The sequence below is a fragment of the Penicillium lagena genome, assembly GCF_028827675.1.
Source record: "Penicillium lagena strain IBT 129212 chromosome Unknown utg000002l_segment0_segment0, whole genome shotgun sequence".
Lineage (NCBI taxonomy): Eukaryota > Fungi > Ascomycota > Eurotiomycetes > Eurotiales > Aspergillaceae > Penicillium > Penicillium lagena.
Genome location: NW_026623223.1, coordinates 2,796,243 through 2,813,530, shown reverse-complemented (window position 1 = coordinate 2,813,530; position 17,288 = coordinate 2,796,243). Strand labels below are relative to the sequence as shown.

General features: G+C 54.2%; 7 protein-coding genes across 7 annotated transcripts; 2 read left to right on the top strand and 5 right to left on the bottom strand.

Moving 5' to 3' along the window:
• Positions 1 to 52: 52 nt before the first annotated feature.
• Positions 53 to 2,824, bottom strand: N7510_003916 (uncharacterized protein; the record flags this gene model as incomplete). The annotated part of the gene is made up of 1 exon (XM_056975842.1): positions 53 to 2,824. The coding sequence occupies one exon, from the start codon at positions 2,822 to 2,824 to the stop codon at positions 53 to 55; it is 2,772 nt and encodes a 923-aa protein (XP_056835798.1).
• Positions 2,825 to 3,260: 436 nt separating this feature from the next.
• Positions 3,261 to 6,899, bottom strand: N7510_003915 (uncharacterized protein; the record flags this gene model as incomplete). The annotated part of the gene is made up of 1 exon (XM_056975841.1): positions 3,261 to 6,899. The coding sequence occupies one exon, from the start codon at positions 6,897 to 6,899 to the stop codon at positions 3,261 to 3,263; it is 3,639 nt and encodes a 1,212-aa protein (XP_056835797.1).
• A 224-nt stretch (positions 6,900 to 7,123) lies between these two features.
• On the bottom strand, positions 7,124 to 9,451 carry N7510_003914 (ATP-dependent RNA helicase SUV3; the record flags this gene model as incomplete). The annotated part of the gene is made up of 2 exons (XM_056975840.1): positions 7,124 to 9,249; positions 9,415 to 9,451. 2 exons carry the CDS (start codon positions 9,449 to 9,451, stop codon positions 7,124 to 7,126), a joined length of 2,163 nt encoding a protein of 720 aa, XP_056835796.1.
• A 265-nt stretch (positions 9,452 to 9,716) lies between these two features.
• Positions 9,717 to 12,157, top strand: N7510_003913 (Sec1 family protein; the record flags this gene model as incomplete). The annotated part of the gene is made up of 7 exons (XM_056975839.1): positions 9,717 to 9,750; positions 9,815 to 9,852; positions 9,910 to 9,997; positions 10,059 to 10,205; positions 10,264 to 10,373; positions 10,516 to 10,982; positions 11,038 to 12,157. The coding sequence occupies 7 exons, from the start codon at positions 9,717 to 9,719 to the stop codon at positions 12,155 to 12,157; spliced, it is 2,004 nt and encodes a 667-aa protein (XP_056835795.1).
• A 457-nt stretch (positions 12,158 to 12,614) lies between these two features.
• On the bottom strand, positions 12,615 to 13,484 carry N7510_003912 (putative G-patch domain protein; the record flags this gene model as incomplete). Its single annotated transcript, XM_056975838.1, has 1 exon — positions 12,615 to 13,484. The coding sequence occupies one exon, from the start codon at positions 13,482 to 13,484 to the stop codon at positions 12,615 to 12,617; it is 870 nt and encodes a 289-aa protein (XP_056835794.1).
• Positions 13,485 to 13,637: 153 nt separating this feature from the next.
• N7510_003911 (putative oxidoreductase) lies at positions 13,638 to 14,975 on the top strand (the record flags this gene model as incomplete). The annotated part of the gene is made up of 2 exons (XM_056975837.1): positions 13,638 to 13,814; positions 13,878 to 14,975. The coding sequence occupies 2 exons, from the start codon at positions 13,638 to 13,640 to the stop codon at positions 14,973 to 14,975; spliced, it is 1,275 nt and encodes a 424-aa protein (XP_056835793.1).
• A 198-nt stretch (positions 14,976 to 15,173) lies between these two features.
• Positions 15,174 to 16,404, bottom strand: N7510_003910 (NAD-dependent epimerase/dehydratase family protein; the record flags this gene model as incomplete). Its single annotated transcript, XM_056975836.1, has 3 exons — positions 15,174 to 15,568; positions 15,631 to 16,322; positions 16,376 to 16,404. The coding sequence occupies 3 exons, from the start codon at positions 16,402 to 16,404 to the stop codon at positions 15,174 to 15,176; spliced, it is 1,116 nt and encodes a 371-aa protein (XP_056835792.1).
• Positions 16,405 to 17,288: the final 884 nt, after the last annotated feature.

The window sequence follows — 17,288 nt, the reverse complement described above, 5'->3', positions numbered from 1 at the left end:
AATCCAAGGAATTGGTTGGTCCAGTCCCATTTTGTTGACGCTCTCTAACAGTTCACCTGTGAGAATGTATACCGAGCGCCACTCGGCATAGTTCGACTCCTGTTTTAGTCGTTGTCAGTAAATAAAGTCCATCACCTAGAAAATTGGCTAGGATTACCTTAAGCTTCGCCATGAAGCGTATTATATTGGCAAATGCCTGGCGTCGAACTTCCTCGTGTTGGGAACACAAGCAGAGAATCAGTTCGGCGATACGTCCTTGCTCCACTGCCGCTTCCACATCCTCCCGTTCCCAACGGTGCAGCGCGTTGTGGGTTGTTCCCTCGGTAGGCAAGGAGCCAAAGATCTCGTCCAGGTCAACCTCCGCAGGCTTGTGGGGTGCAGCAGATACAGTTGGGCCGGAGTCTATGTCCATTTGGTCTCCCTCGTCGGCCTCCGCGGCTTCTTTCAGGGCTTTCTTGAAAAGCGAACGAGTTTTCTTGCCCTCGGTGGTTTCAACCAATGCATCCCGAGCAGCTTTCAAAGCAGCCTGGTGCTCTTTTGCTTGCTTCAGATTTCCAAGGAATTTGGCAACCCAGGAGCCAACAGCGGCCTCAGCCGCGGCATCGCCGCTCTTGACGACAAATGGCCACTGTTCAGTGATAGCAGCGACAATGGGGCTGGCTCTTCCAGCCGCGTCGGCGGATAGGGAATTGATGAGGTCTAGGTAGTGAACCGGCTTCTTGGCAACCCGACACACGCAGTTATCAAAAAACTTCAACTGCCTGTGCAGAGAGTCAGACTCGGAGTCTTCCAGACTTGCCAATAACGCGACAAATGATTGAGGCGAGTTGAGCAGAATAGAATTCTCTTCGGTCAGAACGGTCCTCAAAAGAGTAGAGATGCGTCGCGCAGAATTTTTGTCCGAGGTCTCCACAAGGACCTTGAGAATCGAGGTAAAGGGAGAGTATGACATGGACGCTGGTTGTTGCCACCAACGCAAGGACGCAGACTGCTGTGCAATCCGCAAAATACTCTGCAGCTGACTCAAGAGCAATTCAGAGTCATCTGCACTAAGATCAGATGCATCAAGTCGTTTCAACACGTCTACCAAGACCATTGAAACATCAAAGTTCTCTTCCAGTGCAATGTCCGGCATGACTTCGTAAAAGCAAGTGAGCAGCTCTGACACAGCTTCCTGCTGCTGCAAGTCGTCCTTGGCAGTTCGTCGGAATAGAGTTATGACATCTTTCACCTCAGGGCATCGGCGAGAAAACTCGGCAAGTAGCTTGGTAGCAGCTTGGTTCCAAAACAACTGAGCCTGGGCATGTTCAGCACGGAACATTCCAAGAACGGTCTTCAGTTTATTGAATGCAACGGTCAGGATCCGCACGGCGAACAAGGTTATGATCTCCGCATTCTGATTCAGACACCGTGTCAAAATCTTCTGGTTCAGAGGTCGAGGGAGAATATTCTCGATAACTATCGAGACAGGCGGTGGCAGGGCAGGTTGCTTCTCTTTCCAGCCGCAGTTCGGAGGAACGGGCAACTGCAGCGTCGAGAAGAGCAACGCTGACTCGGCCATCCACGAGGGCGTAGCCTTGGGGTCGGATGTAAACATGGTCTTTCTGGTGAAGAAATCTGCCACAAGCTCCGGTGCCACCTTGAAGATGGTTACCAGAAGCTCGATCTGAAGACTATCCACATCGGGGCGCAGACATTGGATGAGGTGCGACAGTGAGCCATTCCGAACGGGAACCGACTCGCGATACTTGTCAACGTAAATGGGCGAATCAAGACCAAGCTCAATTGTTTCATCGTCTTCGGCTGGCAAAGTCTCAGGGTCGGTTCCGACAGGATACCAGCCAGTTTCTGGCAGAAGAACGCCAAGTCCAGCGGTTTTGCACACGGTCATCATGACTCGGTGTATTTCATTCGCGACAGACACACCGTCTGGGTTGGGTTCTTCAGATTCCCGATCATAGCCGTAGAGCGTCACGAGTCTCTCCAGGTTGGCGCGGTTGAAGAACTTGCTCTTGGATTTACGAGCAAGCACAGCATCTTGAACGATGTCTCTCTCGATCGACTTTATGATATCCAGCACGATATCCCTCGAATCTTTTCGGACATATTCGAGAAAACCTTTGGTGATTTTGTGCTGCTCGATAATGTCGCTCTTGTCGGCGACATGCTGAACACGCAGGTTGGCGAGTAAGTACCGCTGGGCATTCCGCCGGAGAGTCGACTTGTGAGACTCATCCTCTGCATTCTCCAACTGTGCTTTGTTGGGCGTCAGAAAGACCTCGAGGCGCTTGAACGTGATGTACCGCCGAGAATACAGCTGGCGGGCCACGGCGCCACCATCAAATGACACAATCTCCGTGAGCAGACGCAGACAGGGCGAGATGAGATGCTCTTTAGTCTTTGTCGCTGTCAGGCCCCGGTTGAAAAGCCGCAGCTGATCCTTCTGCAGCAGATGTTTGCACAGCGCAAGCCCAAACTCGCGGAACTCGAGCTCCCGCGAGATGGTCTTGAAGAAGATGGCCAGAACAGAAGGAACATTGGTCAGCAGGGGCTCATTGTTGTTGCTGTCTCCGAACCCCCAGGTCTGGATGAGGTCCGGGAAGCAGACGGGGTCCTCGTCCGGTCCATGATGAGAAATCTGCTTATCGCAATAGGCCTTGAGAACGCGGAGACTCTGTGCCTTAACACTCTCGTTCCCTGCTTGGCCTATTGAGTTCAAGAATTCTTTGAATTTTATGATGCCTTCGACATGAGTCAGCTTTGAATAGTTGCTGGCTAGCAGTTCGACCGGGAATTCTCTCACCTTGCTTGGCAGCGGGAGCATTCTGCTGAAAAACAAGCAGGTCGCGCAACTGGGCCGGAGAAGTGATGGACGCATCCTCTCTTGCAGGTGCCTCATCGTCCAGCTTTCTCCGCTTGGTGCGGAATGGGTGTTCTGCGACGTGCTCCATTACTGGGGTGGCAGTCGCGATCGATGTTTTCTCTTGAAGTTGAAAATGGTTGTTCCGCTGAGATTTTGCGGGCCAATCAGCACCCGAGAAAATTTTAGTAGGGTTAAGCTTCCCATGAACTACATACTATTACCACCAGCTACAAGCAATTAACAAGTCCAGATTTTAAATCTTTCATTATGTCAAACAAGGCACTGTGAGAAATAGATGCCACGAGGCATCTCTGATATTCTAGATACAATAATAGAAGAAGTAAAACGCACAAGACGTCTTCTGAGCTGGAGAGCTCCCCGGCGCACCCAGGTACTACTAACCCCAAGTCCCACCACCTCCTCCTCTGCCCTGGCGTCGCTGTGCTGACAAGCGCCAATCATCTTCGCCTGCAAACCGATTGTGCAGAGGCTGGATACGCTCGGCCTTCTTGCGCTTGGATAGACGGTCCGTAGGTGCGACCTTGAAGAAAGTCGGGGCTGCTTCAACAAGCCATTTCGGCTCAATCGCTGTGGTGCAGTGCATGTATTCCTTCGTCGTGAGAACCAAGGTAGCGTAGATGACGTGCTCGGCCGGCTTCCCAAACAGCGCCGAACTGGGGTGCATGTACACGGGCGTGCCTTCTACCAGCGTTTTGTACCCCTCTTGAGGATCTTTGCGAGCAGAGTTGCGGAAGAAGCCTGTGCAGAGAGCTTGTCGCACTTTGGTAGTGTTCCGGCCACAGGAGACAATCTTATGGTGGTAGCGAGTCATAATCCCGAGGAGTTGCTGGCGAATATCCTGTGCACGTTTTATTTGTCGAGCTTGAATGAAGTTTTCAAAGCACCACGCATTGTTGAACTTTGCATTCTTCCAACCGTTGTAGACGTTGAGCAGGGTTAGATGGTCACCATGCGGATCGTGGAATTTGGACTTCTTCTGGTCGGCCTGTTGCTGTTTCTCCTTAGGGCGGTAGAAGATCGAATGGATAGAAAGCATAGCGACAATCGTGAGAATTTCTTCGGAGCAACCCATGTCTACCGATGCAATGAGAACCTTGGCGAGCGCGGGTTCCATAGGGAAATCGGCCATCTTTCGTCCTAATCGGGTTAAGAGACCCTCATCGTCTAGGGCGGACAGTGCATATAGTTCCTCGAGCGCGGTCAACATGGTGTTGGTCGGGGGTGGATCCATGAAATCAAAATGGAGGAGGTCATTGATGCCCATGGCTTTGAGCATCAGAATGGTCATTGAGAGGTTTTGGCGCTGTATATCCGGAATGGTCGTCGGAAGCATCTCAGATTGATAGGCCGCTTCAGTATATAGACGGAAACACTTTCCTGGGCCTGTTCGTCCAGCACGTCCCGCACGCTGTTTGGCCTGCGCTTGAGAAATCGGAGTGACTACTAGGGAATCCATGCCGAGCTTTGGGTCGTAGGCGTTTTGTTTCACAAACCCGGGATCGATGACATAGTAGACATTGTCAATGGTGATCGAGGTCTCAGCGATGTTGGTCGCGATAACAACTTTCCGGCCACCCGGCGGCGGAGGGTCAAAGATCCGGCTTTGCATCTCACTAGGAAGCGCGGAATAGACGGGAAGAATGACCAGTTCCGGCACGGTGGGGCCTAATGCCTTCATTCGTTCAAATAGAATTTCGCATGCTGTGTCGATTTCTTCCTGTCCAGTCAAGAAGAGAAGAATATCACCTAAAGGCTCCGTCAAATGAATTTGCATGACGGTGAGGAGGGAAGCGTCAAGGTAGTCTTCTTCGGGCTCTTTTGAATACATTATTTCGACAGGAAATGTTCGGCCAGGGATCGAGAAGATAGGACACCCATTGAAAAATTCTGAGAATTTCTCGGCGTCCAGAGTGGCGGATGTGATAATGAGTCGCAGATCGGGTCTTCGCTTGATCGTCTTCTTCAGCAGACCGAAGAGAACATCGGTCGCGATCGTGCGCTCGTGCGCTTCGTCAAGCATGATCACGGAGTATCTCTTTATGTCGGGGTCCAAGAGAATCTCTCTTTGAAGCATGCCATCTGTCATGTACTTGATTTTGGTCTGGGGACTAGTGCAGTCTTCGAAACGAATGGTGTATCCAACTTCTGCACCAAGATTGCAGCCCACTTCCTCAGAAACACGTTTGGCCACGGACATAGCAGCAACACGACGTGGCTGAGTACAGCCGATAATACCGTCGTTCGCATACCCGGCCTCGGCTAGGTACTGCGTCAACTGCGTAGTCTTCCCCGAGCCAGTGTCACCGACGACGATCATCAACTGGTTTTCCTTCACAGCATCTAGCAGTTGCTTGCGGAATTTGTATACTGGCAGGCTTTCTCGTTGCTGTTTGATAGTCATGTTGGTCCGCTTGCCAAAAGATGTGTTCTTGCCCATAGTCACCCGCTTCCATTCCGGTACAGTCTCATCCTTGGGTTGTTGCGCAGATCGTAGGTCTGTAGCGAACTGTCGGTCTTCGGGTGCGACCATAGGATCCTGCCATTGAGCATTCAGGTCGACATCAGCAGCACGTTCAGCCGCCTTACCCTGTGCCTCTTGTTGTTTCAGTTCACGCCGCTCCTTGGCAAGGCTGGTACCTGACATTGCCGCACGATTCATAGAACCATCAGGTGCTTTGACAACGCGAATAGGCGAGAGTTCAAGGGATTGCTTAGTCTGTCCGGCTAAGAACGGGGGCTCTTCATCCTTGACTTCAATGTCAACATCTTCCTCTTCTTCGAAGGTGGCTTCTCCCGTCAACGTCGCATGGTATTCCTCATCGAGATCGGGGTAATCCGCCGCACTCACGGCACCAGACGCGATCAACTGTTTGATCTCCCATCTCTCGGGAGAGGTAAGCCGTTTGCGATTTCTCATCGGTCGTCCATCTGATTCGATGACAGGGACATCCGAGCTAAGGCTGCCATATTTGTCATCTGCTGCAGATGTTCCGTCAAGACGCTCCATATTTGCACCAGATGCTAGGCGGCGTTGAGGCACAAGATCCCTGCCTGTCTCTTGATCCACCTCCTTCATCGACAAGCCAATGCGAGTGCCCTGGATGCTAGCCACTTTGACTTTGACGGGCTGCCCACGAGATACCAGATCAGACGGGTGGTTCACTCGCATTCCTTCCCGCATAGCCGAAATATGAACGAGGCCGTCCACCTTCCCTTGAACGCCTTGCAGGTTTACAAAGGCACCGAAATCCTTCACCCCGGTCACTTGGCCATCGTAAATCTTGTAGAGTATTGGGTGTTCATCGAGCTCGACTGGCGGACGGCGGATGTCATCGTCTCGGTTTCTCCGACGATCACTGTGGCCGTTGCGATGGCCACCGATAGATCGACCAAACTCGTCCACAAGGTCGTTTTTGCCGTTGCGAGGGGACCGAGACCGGGACCGATATTTGTCCCGGCGCCGGCGCCCCCGGTTGTAATCATCGTGATCCGGACTGCGGCTCCGTTTCCTGGTGCTGCTGCGATCATCCCTGGCCACGCGCGGCTGTCCCGCCAGACCCTCCAGCATCGCAAAGGTATCGTCCATGGCGCCAGCTTGCGCATCGGTCTCGTCCGCGGGTTCCTGGCGATCCATGTAGTCGTTTTCAACCCATCGTTTCTCTGTGTCGGGGACAGCCAGACCCTTGAATACACGCGACTTCTTCTCCAAAGCATCAAGCACATCCATGTCGTCGCCACTATGCGCAGCCGCCGCGTCGCCATTCTGAGCCTTCTTGGCCTTGTACTTCGGGTGCATGGTGAGTATGAGGCGATCGAGGCTTTCCATCAGACTCTGGGGGAACTCGGCGCCCATGTCGTCGAGGCCCTTCTTGAATTCGGGGAAGCCGCTGCATTTGAGGTGCTGGTCGATGACGAATTCGGCCAGGGTCTTGTCGTTGATGCCCAGGTAGTTCTGGAGCTCGTTCGTCACTCGCGAGACGAGCGAGAGAAGCTCCAGAGACTCTAGGTCATCCATGGCTGCTGCGGTGGTGGTTAATGTGAGCGCAGCAGGACGGGAGAAAGCAGAGTTGTTTCTGCCAAAGCGGAAGGGAGGGAAAATCACCAAGGCCAAAGTCGCCACCGATAAGATAAGCACTCTATAAGATGCAATTGTAGAGAGAAAGTAGATTAGTTTCGTAGGTTTATAGGTACAAGGTTGCTAGTATACAGATCTAATTCCACAACTGTCGCAACAGAGCCTTAGGACGTCTGTGACTGCGTCCCCTTCGAGCGTTCAGCCTCTTCCGACGGCGCAGTCTCTAGAAAGCCTTCTTCGACCGATTCCTCAGAAGTGCCAGGCGCCTCAGGGGACCCCTCGAGCGTTGATGTCTCATGTTCATCCTCGCCCTGCTGAAGAATGTCTGAGCCCAGAAGGCCCTCCTGTTCCGCCTGCTGCTTTTGCAACGCAATCTGGCGTTTCAGCGAGGAATCCTTCCGCAATTTCTTGTTGACCGAGAATTCTGTCAATGCCCGCATCATACGCTCTTCCACGAGCTCTTTGATATGCGTCGCGAGCGTCCGATCAGTAAATATTCCTCCAAATCGATAGCCCAACCATAAATAAAGAATCAGGGCTTTGTGCAGACGCTCCAGCTCGCGCAGATACTCCTTGGCGCCGGAGACGCGCTGCTCCAGAATCTCCAGGTTCAGAGTCGAGAGGTCCAGCAAGCGCCCGTGGGAGCTTTGGGCCACGCATTCGGCCATAGTCACGAGGAACTCGCGGGACGCTGCTTCACGATAGTCTGTTGGTGCGGCCAGGAAGGTTAATTGGTCCTGAACCTGCAGTCCCGGCACTGTATCAATGATTTGGGAGACGGCGATTTGGCTGCGAATATCGCACATGAAGAAGAGCGGGTGGGATTCCGCGACTTCCAACAGGCGCTTGATGGAATACTCGAGGGGAGTATCCCGGGGGAAGTAGGCGTTAAACTTGTGGTTGACACCATCCGGTGGGAGAATTCCAGCAGCCTTGATGGGCGATGATTCCACTTTGAACGCTTGCTGAATCCAAGGCAGGTCGACGTCTTCCAGGGAGGTGACGAGGCCGACACTGGTCTCTTCTTGATCGCCATCTTCACTGGCATTCGTGACACGATAGCGTCCAGCGCGTCCGCCGATCTGCTTGATCTCCGGCACAGAGAGTCGCGAGAAGCGGCCCGGGATCCGCTTGATCAAGGTCTCGAAAACAATGCGCTTGATACTCAAGTTCAGCCCCATGCCAATAGCATCACTGGCAACCAAGAAATCATAGTCATTATCGGGACTATTGAACAGACTGGCTTGCTGAGTTCGAATCTCAGCTGGTAGGCCACCATACACAATCGCCGCTCGCCTTCCAGTGATTCGTTCGATATCATTCTTCAGGGCGTGGATTCCAATTCGGGAGAAGGACACCACACAATCGCCCTTCTTGAGATTGTGGAGATCGCCTTGCAAGCTGCGATCCATCACCTTCAGGGGATTCAGCCGTTCGTAGCGATGGATTTCCAAAGTATCGCCTGTCAGAGCGCATAGCTCTCGGATGAGCGGCACAGTCCGTGTTTCGCCGCAGAGATGCAACTCGGATACCTGCGCTCCCAGAAACGCCCGTGTCCACGCCCAGCCTCGCGAAGAATCAGCAATCATCTGGATCTCGTCGATCACACCAACGTCATAGGCCTGCCCTAGACTAACCATCTCCACTGTGTTGCTGACAATGCGTGGATGTTCATTCTCAGGGAGCTTAACTTCATCCCCTGTGACCAGACCAGCTGAAATCCCTTCGGCTTTGAACCGATAATATACTTCTTGTGCGAGCAGACGTAGCGGGCCCGCGTAGAACCCTTCCTTGCACTGTGCCAGCCGCTGCAGGGCGTGGTACGTCTTGCCGGAATTTGTAGGACCGACGTGCAGGTGAATCGTCCTTTGCATTGAGCGTGCCGCCGGGTACCATTCGGCGGGATATCGTAGATCGGCCACCTGTTGCTGCCCTTCTAGATTGGGAAGGGAGTATTTCGCAGTGATAGCGTTTGCAAATGCCATGTATTCCAACTCATCGCGCAGGCCATAGACTCCCTCGGTGAGATAGGCATTTTGCAGCACCGCCTTGGTGCGCCTCAGGGGACCCCAGTTGTTGCCAAGCTTCTGCTCGTTCAGTTTGGCAGCATTGAGGATATTCCGTGCGAGCTTGTCCCATCCTTCCGGTAGCTCTTTGATCTCCCTGAGTTTGAATTCTGTATCGCGCACCGCCTTCTCCACCACCAGCTCGAAATCTTGCGTACTCGCTATGGCTTGTCGATCTGCTCTGGGTTTGGTCTCTTTGGTCTGGGGAACGGGCGAGGGCTGTCCTCATGGGAGCCAGTCAGCAGGGATTCTCCATTCAGGGGACACGCACCCACCGTCTTGACCGTGGAGTCCGGGGTGATTCTCCTTGGCTTCAGCTTTCGTTTCGACCGGTGCAGGACGGCGGTTGTCGCAAACGACCGCTCAGCCGGGCAAACCAACGGTCGCACGGCACACCAGAGGGTGCGACTGGACCTGCCCGACCATGGCAGCATCCTCATTAACTGAAATGGATGAGGTTGGGGGGTAATGTCAGGAGGGAAAAAAAAGCGGAAGCACAGCTCAACTTGCTTATCGAATGCGCCACCCGCAATAGTTAACTCATGGTGGGGAACTCTGGACATAACACACTCTCTCGCTCCTTCGCCCTCTTCTTCTTCCTCTTCTTCTTCTTCTTCCTCCCAGACTCGCTCTCCCTTTCTCATCCTCTGATCTGTTTAACATCTCCCCCACCGAGGGCCCGCCCGCCATCATGGGCTCCTCCATCATCACCATCCAGCGCGACAGTAGGTGCCAAATGCTCGCCCCGCGGTCCCTCCCCCGTCCACTGACGTCTTGCTCGCCGTACAGTTATTCTCAACAACATCCGCCATGCCGGAGGCCCCGAGGTGAGTGTGGCTCTCCCTCTGAAGGTTAACAGCGCTAATAGCTGCTCCCCTGTGCAGTGGAAAGTCCTGGTGGTGGACGAGACCAGCCGGAAACTGATCAATGGCGCCGTCAATGAGGAGGAAATCCTCAATTTCAACATCTCCAGTGAGCCGGACTTCCTCCCCATGATGCAAACGTACACCTCTCTCAACTGCCCTCCCCCTAGACATCGAACAGATCGAGCACCGCCGCCCCTCCAACTCCGACATGGACGCGCTTTATATACTGTCCCCGGAGAGCCACGTCGTGGATTGCCTGATGGCCGACTTCGAGGTGGGGCGATACAGGAAGGCATTTTTGGTTTGGACTTCATGTCAGTGTGCTGCCGGCCAACCCGTCGACTTCCGCGGCGTGACTGACGGTGCCTATAGTTCTCGATCCACAACAGCGCACTCGCCTGGACCGATCCCAGATGGCCCGTGATCGCATTGCAGACATCCGCATCATGAACGTCCATTTCTACCCCAGAGAATCGCGCGTCGTGACTTTTCAGGATCCGTGGAGCTTCCCGATTCTGTTCCATCCGAGCTGCAATTCTTTGGTCCCAGGCCACCTCCGAGATCTAGCACAAAAGGCATGGATTTGGCTCAATGTTCCAAAGCGTCTACTAACCGGAGTTGTAGGTCGTATCGCTTTGCGCAAGTCTGGGCGAATATCCTGTGATTCGGTATTATCGGCCGCGAACCCCGACTCACGAAGCTGCTGTTCTATGCTCTCATCTGGCCAAATTCATTCAGAGTGAGCTTGATCAATTTGCACAACATCAACGCGATTTTCCGCCTCCGTCATCGCGCCCTCGAGGAGTTCTCATGGTCGTGGATCGCTCGATGGATGTTTATGCACCTCTTCTCCACGAATTCACATATCAGGCCATGGTACACGATCTTCTGCCGATCAAAGACGGCGATAAGGTCACCTATAAGACCGTTATCAACGAGGGTAGCGCGAATGAGGAAACAAAGGAGATGGAGATCGGCGAGAATGACAAGGTCTGGGTGGACTACCGTCATGTGCACATGAAGGATGTGGTTGAGAGACTGGGCGAGGATTTCCATAAATTTCGACGGGCCCATCCGCAGTTTGCTGAAGAGTCAGTGTGTCTTTTCGCTCTCTTGGAGAAACATTTGCTAATGCGACGCTTGCAGTCAAAACTCAGCGAACGTGAACACGATCAAGGACATGTTGGCAGGACTGACCGAATTTCAAGAAGGCAAGAATGCATACACGCTGCATTTAAACATGGCAGACGAATGCATGAAGCTGTTCCAAGATCGTAAGCTTCTGGAAGTGAGCTCTATCGAGCAGTCATTCGCTACGGGTCTTGATGAGAACTATAAGAAGGCGAAGAATTTAGCAGCGCAGCTTGTCCAATTACTAGATGATGAGTCTGTCCTGCACCCAGACCGACTCCGGCTTCTGCTTCTGTACATCATGTATCGCGGCGGGCTGCTGGGAGGGGATATTCGCAAACTGATGGCGCATGCGCAGCTCCCCGGGCACGACGGGGATGTCATCGCCAACCTGGACCTACTCGGTGTACGAGTGGAGAAACCTCTCCGAGATGAGAAACCTCCGGTGCATCCGCTTTTCAATCGCCGTGCACCACCACCCGATTCGGAAGAGCTCAGTTTGTCGCGGTACGAACTGGGTCTCAAGCAGCTGCTCGAAGAGCAGGTCCAGGGCACATTGGACACTACTGTCTTCCCCTTCACCCGGCCGCACACCGAAGCCGACGGTGGGTTCGCCGCGCAAGAGATGCTCTCGCAGCAGGCATCCCTGCGCAGTGCCAAACCTACCTGGGCGCGCACTCGGACCGCTGAGCAGCCCCGCCAACGCATCATTGTCTTCATGGCCGGCGGAGCTACTTATTCCGAGTCTCGCGCCTGCTATGAAATCTCTCAGAACTACGGTCGCGACGTCTTCCTGGCCACAACACACATGCTGACCCCAGGCTTGTTCATGAGGCAGGTTAGCGACCTTAGCGTCGACAGGCGCCGGCTTGATATCCCCGCGGATCGACCCAAGCCTGCGGCCCCGGCGCATCTCTTCGAGCGCGAAAAGCCCTCGACCCCTACTCCCCCGCCACAGAAGAAGAAGCCAGTGCCTACAAAGCACCTCAACCCTCCCGCACCGCCGGAGGCATTGATGGCCAACATGTCCCTCAATGCAAATGGGTCGGGCAGCACACCACCATCGGGCGGCAAGCCATACAAGAAAGAGAAGGAGAAGAAGGACAAGGAAAAGAAGTACCGATTTTTCAAGTAATGATTCACCAAACTAATCTCTGCTTTTCCGTCTCCCCTTCGGTCCTTTCATTCCCTCCTTCCATCATATGACAGCCTTCCTTCCCTTCATCGCTCGCTGTGTCCATGCTGTTCTCCTTCAGCGCTGCTGTGATACCATTTTACCGCCTATCTTTTTGGTTTTCTACCAGGCCGGTCTTGCACAAGTGGAGGTGCCTTCTTTTTCCTCGGATTGTACCATTAAACAATTCTGGTCTGGTCTTTTGCTTTCTTTGTTTCTGATTCCATCTTGGCGGCATGTATGTATTGAGGCAGAGTGGAGGAGCAGAGATCTGAGCGAAAATCATAGTGAAATAAGTTAAATTGTTGTACTCCAGAGCGTACCAATCGTCTTCTATAAGGGGTATCAAATGTATAAAATATGCAGCAATTCGAACAAGTAATCCAAAATCCATCCTCCACCCCATACTCAGCCCTACCTAAGGCCCTTCACCCAAAAACTTCAACACATCATCACTCTGAAAAAACAGATTCCTCAACCGATCGCCCCTCTTCCGTGCCTCAGCAGCCTGCTTCCGCATCTGTTTAGAATTCAAGCTCTGCACCTTCTTCTTCGGTGGCGACACCGGACGACGATGCACAGGGATCCGATCCCCATCTGCGTCACGGCCCACTCTCACTCCAAGCCCGACAGTGTCGTTCTTCACCTGCCCCTTCAGCGGCTCCCGGATGCCTTCGCGGCCGGGCGCGCCGAGCCCGATTCGGCTGTCTGGGTCCCAGCCATATGTGGAGAGATACCGTAGGCCGGCGCGTGTGCGGTCGAGGTGGGATGGTGGGTGGGAGTGCGTCAGACAGACTTGGTGTGCTAGGGAGGCTTCGTGGGGACGGTGAGTTGATAATGAAGATGATGGGGCTGATGGTGTTTCTGCGGATGACGTAGAGGTGGATAGTGGAAGGTTGCACACTTCACATCGTTGCTCGGTGTCTGTTTCCGTCCCCGGGTCTGTTGGAGGAAGTAGAGGTGGTGGTGGCGGCGGAGCAACAGCTTCCGCAGCTGGAGGTGCAGAGTGCGTTGAACGAGGAGGTAGCAGCGTAATAGAAGCCTCTTCGGTGGGTGTACTCGGCGAAGTAGAAGTCTTCGGTTTCAGCACGATCGACAGGTACTTGTCTGCGATGCTTGTAGCGAACGGAGTGGAGGCTGCTGATGATGATGACGGAACGGTGGTGTTGAGCTCATGCTCGGACGAGCGCACAAACGGCACGCGTTTGCGACGGATGCCAGCGCCGAAGACGCGCTGGTCTTCTAGCGGGAGGAAGTAGTCCTCGTCCTGTTCTTCTTCGTGGGACATGTGGTGCACCGGTGGGTGAGTAAGAGACAAAGAGGAAAGGCGGCGATAAGAAAGAAAGTGACCGATACGATAAGCTAACTCGCACCAAATTCACTAGGCGACATCAACACAACATCTATCTCCCTTTCCACCCTACTAATTCCATCCTCCGCCATGCCCATCCCCCTCATTGTCCAGGGCATCACGGAGGGCTTCTCGTCCATCCCTCATGTATGGACAATCCTCCGCGTCGTGCCGTGGGTGCTGCTGGTGGCTGCGCTGAAGTACTTCTTCGGCGGAGCGCGCAACACCTCCGAGCGGCTGCTGCACTCCAAGGTGGCCATGGTAACGGTAGGACGATAGCCACTCCCCTTCTCAAGGAGCAGCAATATCTGACAGAATATATCTATACAGGGCGGAACATCCGGGATTGGCGCGTCCGTCGTCCAGGAACTAGCCACCCGCGGCGCCCAAGTGATCCTCCTCACGCAGCAACCTCCCTCGGACGTTTTCCTCGTTGAATACATCGAAGACCTGCGCCGCACGACAGGCAACCAGCTCATCTATGCCGAACAAGTCGATCTCGCCGACCTGCATTCCATCCGCACCTTCGCCACCAAATGGATCGATAATGCCCCTCCTCGAAGGCTGGATATGGTGATTCTCTGCGGCGGCACGGCGGTCCCGTCTCGCGCTGCTCGCCAGCAGACTACGGCCAATGCGCTCGACCAGGAATGGCAGATTAATTATCTAGCCAATTTCCATCTTCTCAGCATTCTCTCCCCGGCTCTGCGCGTCCAGCCCGCCCACCGAGACGTGCGGGTCGTCTTCACAACATGTTCAAGCTACATCGGCGCCAAATTTGACCTGGACCTCGTAAGACGAGGCAATTCCATGCCCACTTCTGACATCCCCACCAAGAACAAAAAACAAGGCCAAAAGTCCACCTCGGTCCGGAAGACGAAGGGCATCTACGCTCTTAGCAAACTCTCCCTCATGATCTTCGCCCAGTCCTTCCAGCGCCATCTGAATGCATACAAGCGTCCAGACAGCCTCCCACCCTGCACGCGTGTCCTCGTCGTCGACCCAGGCCTGTCCCGCACACCGGGCATGCGCCGCTGGCTGACGGGCGGATCGCTGTGGGGTCTGCTCGCCTATCTGCTAACCTGGCCAGTGTGGTGGCTGGTCCTCAAATCTCCACAGCAGGGTGCACAGAGCGTCCTGTACGCTGCGATGGAGGAGAAATACTCGCGCGGCGAGGGCGGGTGGATGGTGAAAGAGTGTCGCGAGGTAGATCTCGCGCGGAAAGATGTAAAGGACGACGATCTGGGCAAACGGCTGTGGGAGTTTAGCGAAAAGCAGGTCGAGGAGGCGGAGAAAGAGGCTGCTGTTAAGAGGGCGCTGGAGAAGAAGGAGAAGGAAACGGAGGCGGAGAAACAATCTCGCAAGGAGACTGCGTCTGAGAAGAAGCAGACTGCTGGGTCAAGGCGGAGTCGGCGGAATCAGTCTTGATGATAGGTATTTTGGGTTTAGAAAGAAACAGATAGACAATAACGGGAGTATACGGTTAAAAGAGATTCGTTTCATGCTATCAATCAATCAATCTACTGACTATCCAAGCTTTTCTACATCCACAAGCTTCGTGCGCACACACACTCTCTTCCTCTGTATCCAATCTAGCCCAATTTTTATCTCCCTTTCAAGGAAAATCTACTTCTTCAGCTGCGCCAACAGCTCAGCGGGCGGCTGCTGGCGATAACCCTGGGGGTTATTCTCCGTCCAGCGCCAGAGATCCTCACAAGCTTGCTCGAGGGTACGCTCAGCCTTCCAGCCGAGCTCGGTGTTTGCGCGGGTCGGGTTGGCAGTGAGGTTGAGGACGTCACCAGCGCGGCGGGGGGCCACCTCGTAGGGTAGGTCGCGGCCGACAGCGGCTGAGAAGGCGCGGATCATCTCGTAGACGGTGCTACCCTTGCCCGTGCCTAGGTTCCAGGCGCGCACGCCGGGGTTGTTGGCGCGCAGGTAGTTCAGGGCTTTCAGGTGGCCATTCGACAGGTCGAGGATGTGGATGTAGTCACGGATAGCTGTGCCGTCGTGAGAGGCGTAGTCTGGAAGAACAGTTAGAAATTGAGAGAAGGGAGGAGGGTTAATGAGATTTGGGGAAGCGTACCATCGCCAAACACCATCAGCTTCTCGCGTTTGCCCGTGGCGACCTGCGCCAGCAGCGGGAGCAGGTTGTACGGGACGCCCTGGGGGTCCTCGCCCATGATGCCGGAGGGGTGAGCGCCGGCGGGGTTGAAGTAGCGCAGGAGAGCACCGTTCCACTTCTTAGCCTCGGCGGTGTTGCCAGCCTTGGTGGCATTGTTGCGCTGGGCGTTGATCACGTCGGTGATGGCGGTCTCGACGGCGAACTTGGTGTTGCCGTAGGGGTTTGTCGGACCAAGCGGGCACTCTTCAGGGATGGGGATCATGTTGGGGAAGCGGGTGGCATCACCGTAGACGGTGGCGGAGCTGGAGAAGACGATGTTGTAAACATTGTGCTTGACCATGGCGCGGAGGAGGTTGATGGTGCCGTAGACGTTGACCTGGTAGTAGTCGAGGGGCTTCTCGCCGGACTCGCCGACAGCCTTGAGCGCAGCGAAGTGGATGACACTGTCGATGTCCGGGTGGGCCTCGAAGACCTTGTCGAAGGCCTTCTCGTCGGTGACGTCGAGCTGGGCGAACTCGGCCTTTTTGCCGCTGATCTGCTCGATGCGGTTCAGGGCCTCGGCGGACGAGTTATACAGGTTGTCGGCGACGACAACCTTGTAGCCGGCCTCGAGGAGGGCGAGGGTGGTGAACGAGCCGATGTAGCCCGTTCCACTGCGGCAGGAGTCAGTTGGGATCGCAATGCCAGAGTGGGGGAGGGCGCATACCCGGTGACTAGAACCGAACCAGTAGGCATGATGTGTAGATGGTTGTTCAATTGAGTAATTCAATTGGTTTGGAGGAGAATGTAGCAGGGGGATGGAAGAGCGAAAGAAGAAGAGAAGAGGAAGAAGAGGGAGAGGGAAGAGGGAGAGAGAGCGAGAGAGTGTGGCCAGCGTGGAGGGGCAACCTAGGTGGGGGGAGGAAGGCCCGCCGATCAACAAGTTAATTCTCTTCACTACCGCTACAGTACTAGTTAACTATGGCGAATCGCTCACTAGTCTAACTCTAGTAGCCTCCAGACTCGTCAGCGTCCCCATAAGATCATCCTAGCGGTGTGCTGCAAACGGGCACATGGTGTTATTCTTAGATTCGTTACATCCAAGGATCTCCGTTTCAGGCCGGGCCCACCGTGCCAGGGGTCCATCGTGCCAGGGTGACCGGATAATATAATATTGCAGTTGATTTCAGGAACAGTAAGACAAAAAAAAAAGCTATTCATACAGTTAGGGAAAAGCAATGGCATGCACCACCATGTCTCGCAGCGAAAGAACAATTGGTATTGGCAGAAAATAAACAAAAATATGCTCTGGGTCAAGGGCCAATAAATAACAGGCCGTATCGGAATTTTAGTGTACTGGCATTCTCAGCCAGTACTTGGAGTTTGGCTGGCTCATCCGATTTATTGTCTGAGCATGGATGGCGTAGATGTGAAATCGCCGGTATAAGAGACGGGGCCATATTAGCAAGGGCCACCGCTGGATAGACATATACTGTTGTTCTGCAGTACAGACAGGGGAGTCGGTCGCGCACGGAGGGCACTCGGACAACCTCGGGGGACATTGGCCAAGCAGCGGTCGGCATACCGATCGGCGAGCATACAACCTGCAGATCCCCCAGCCGAACGCAGGAACCCTGGAG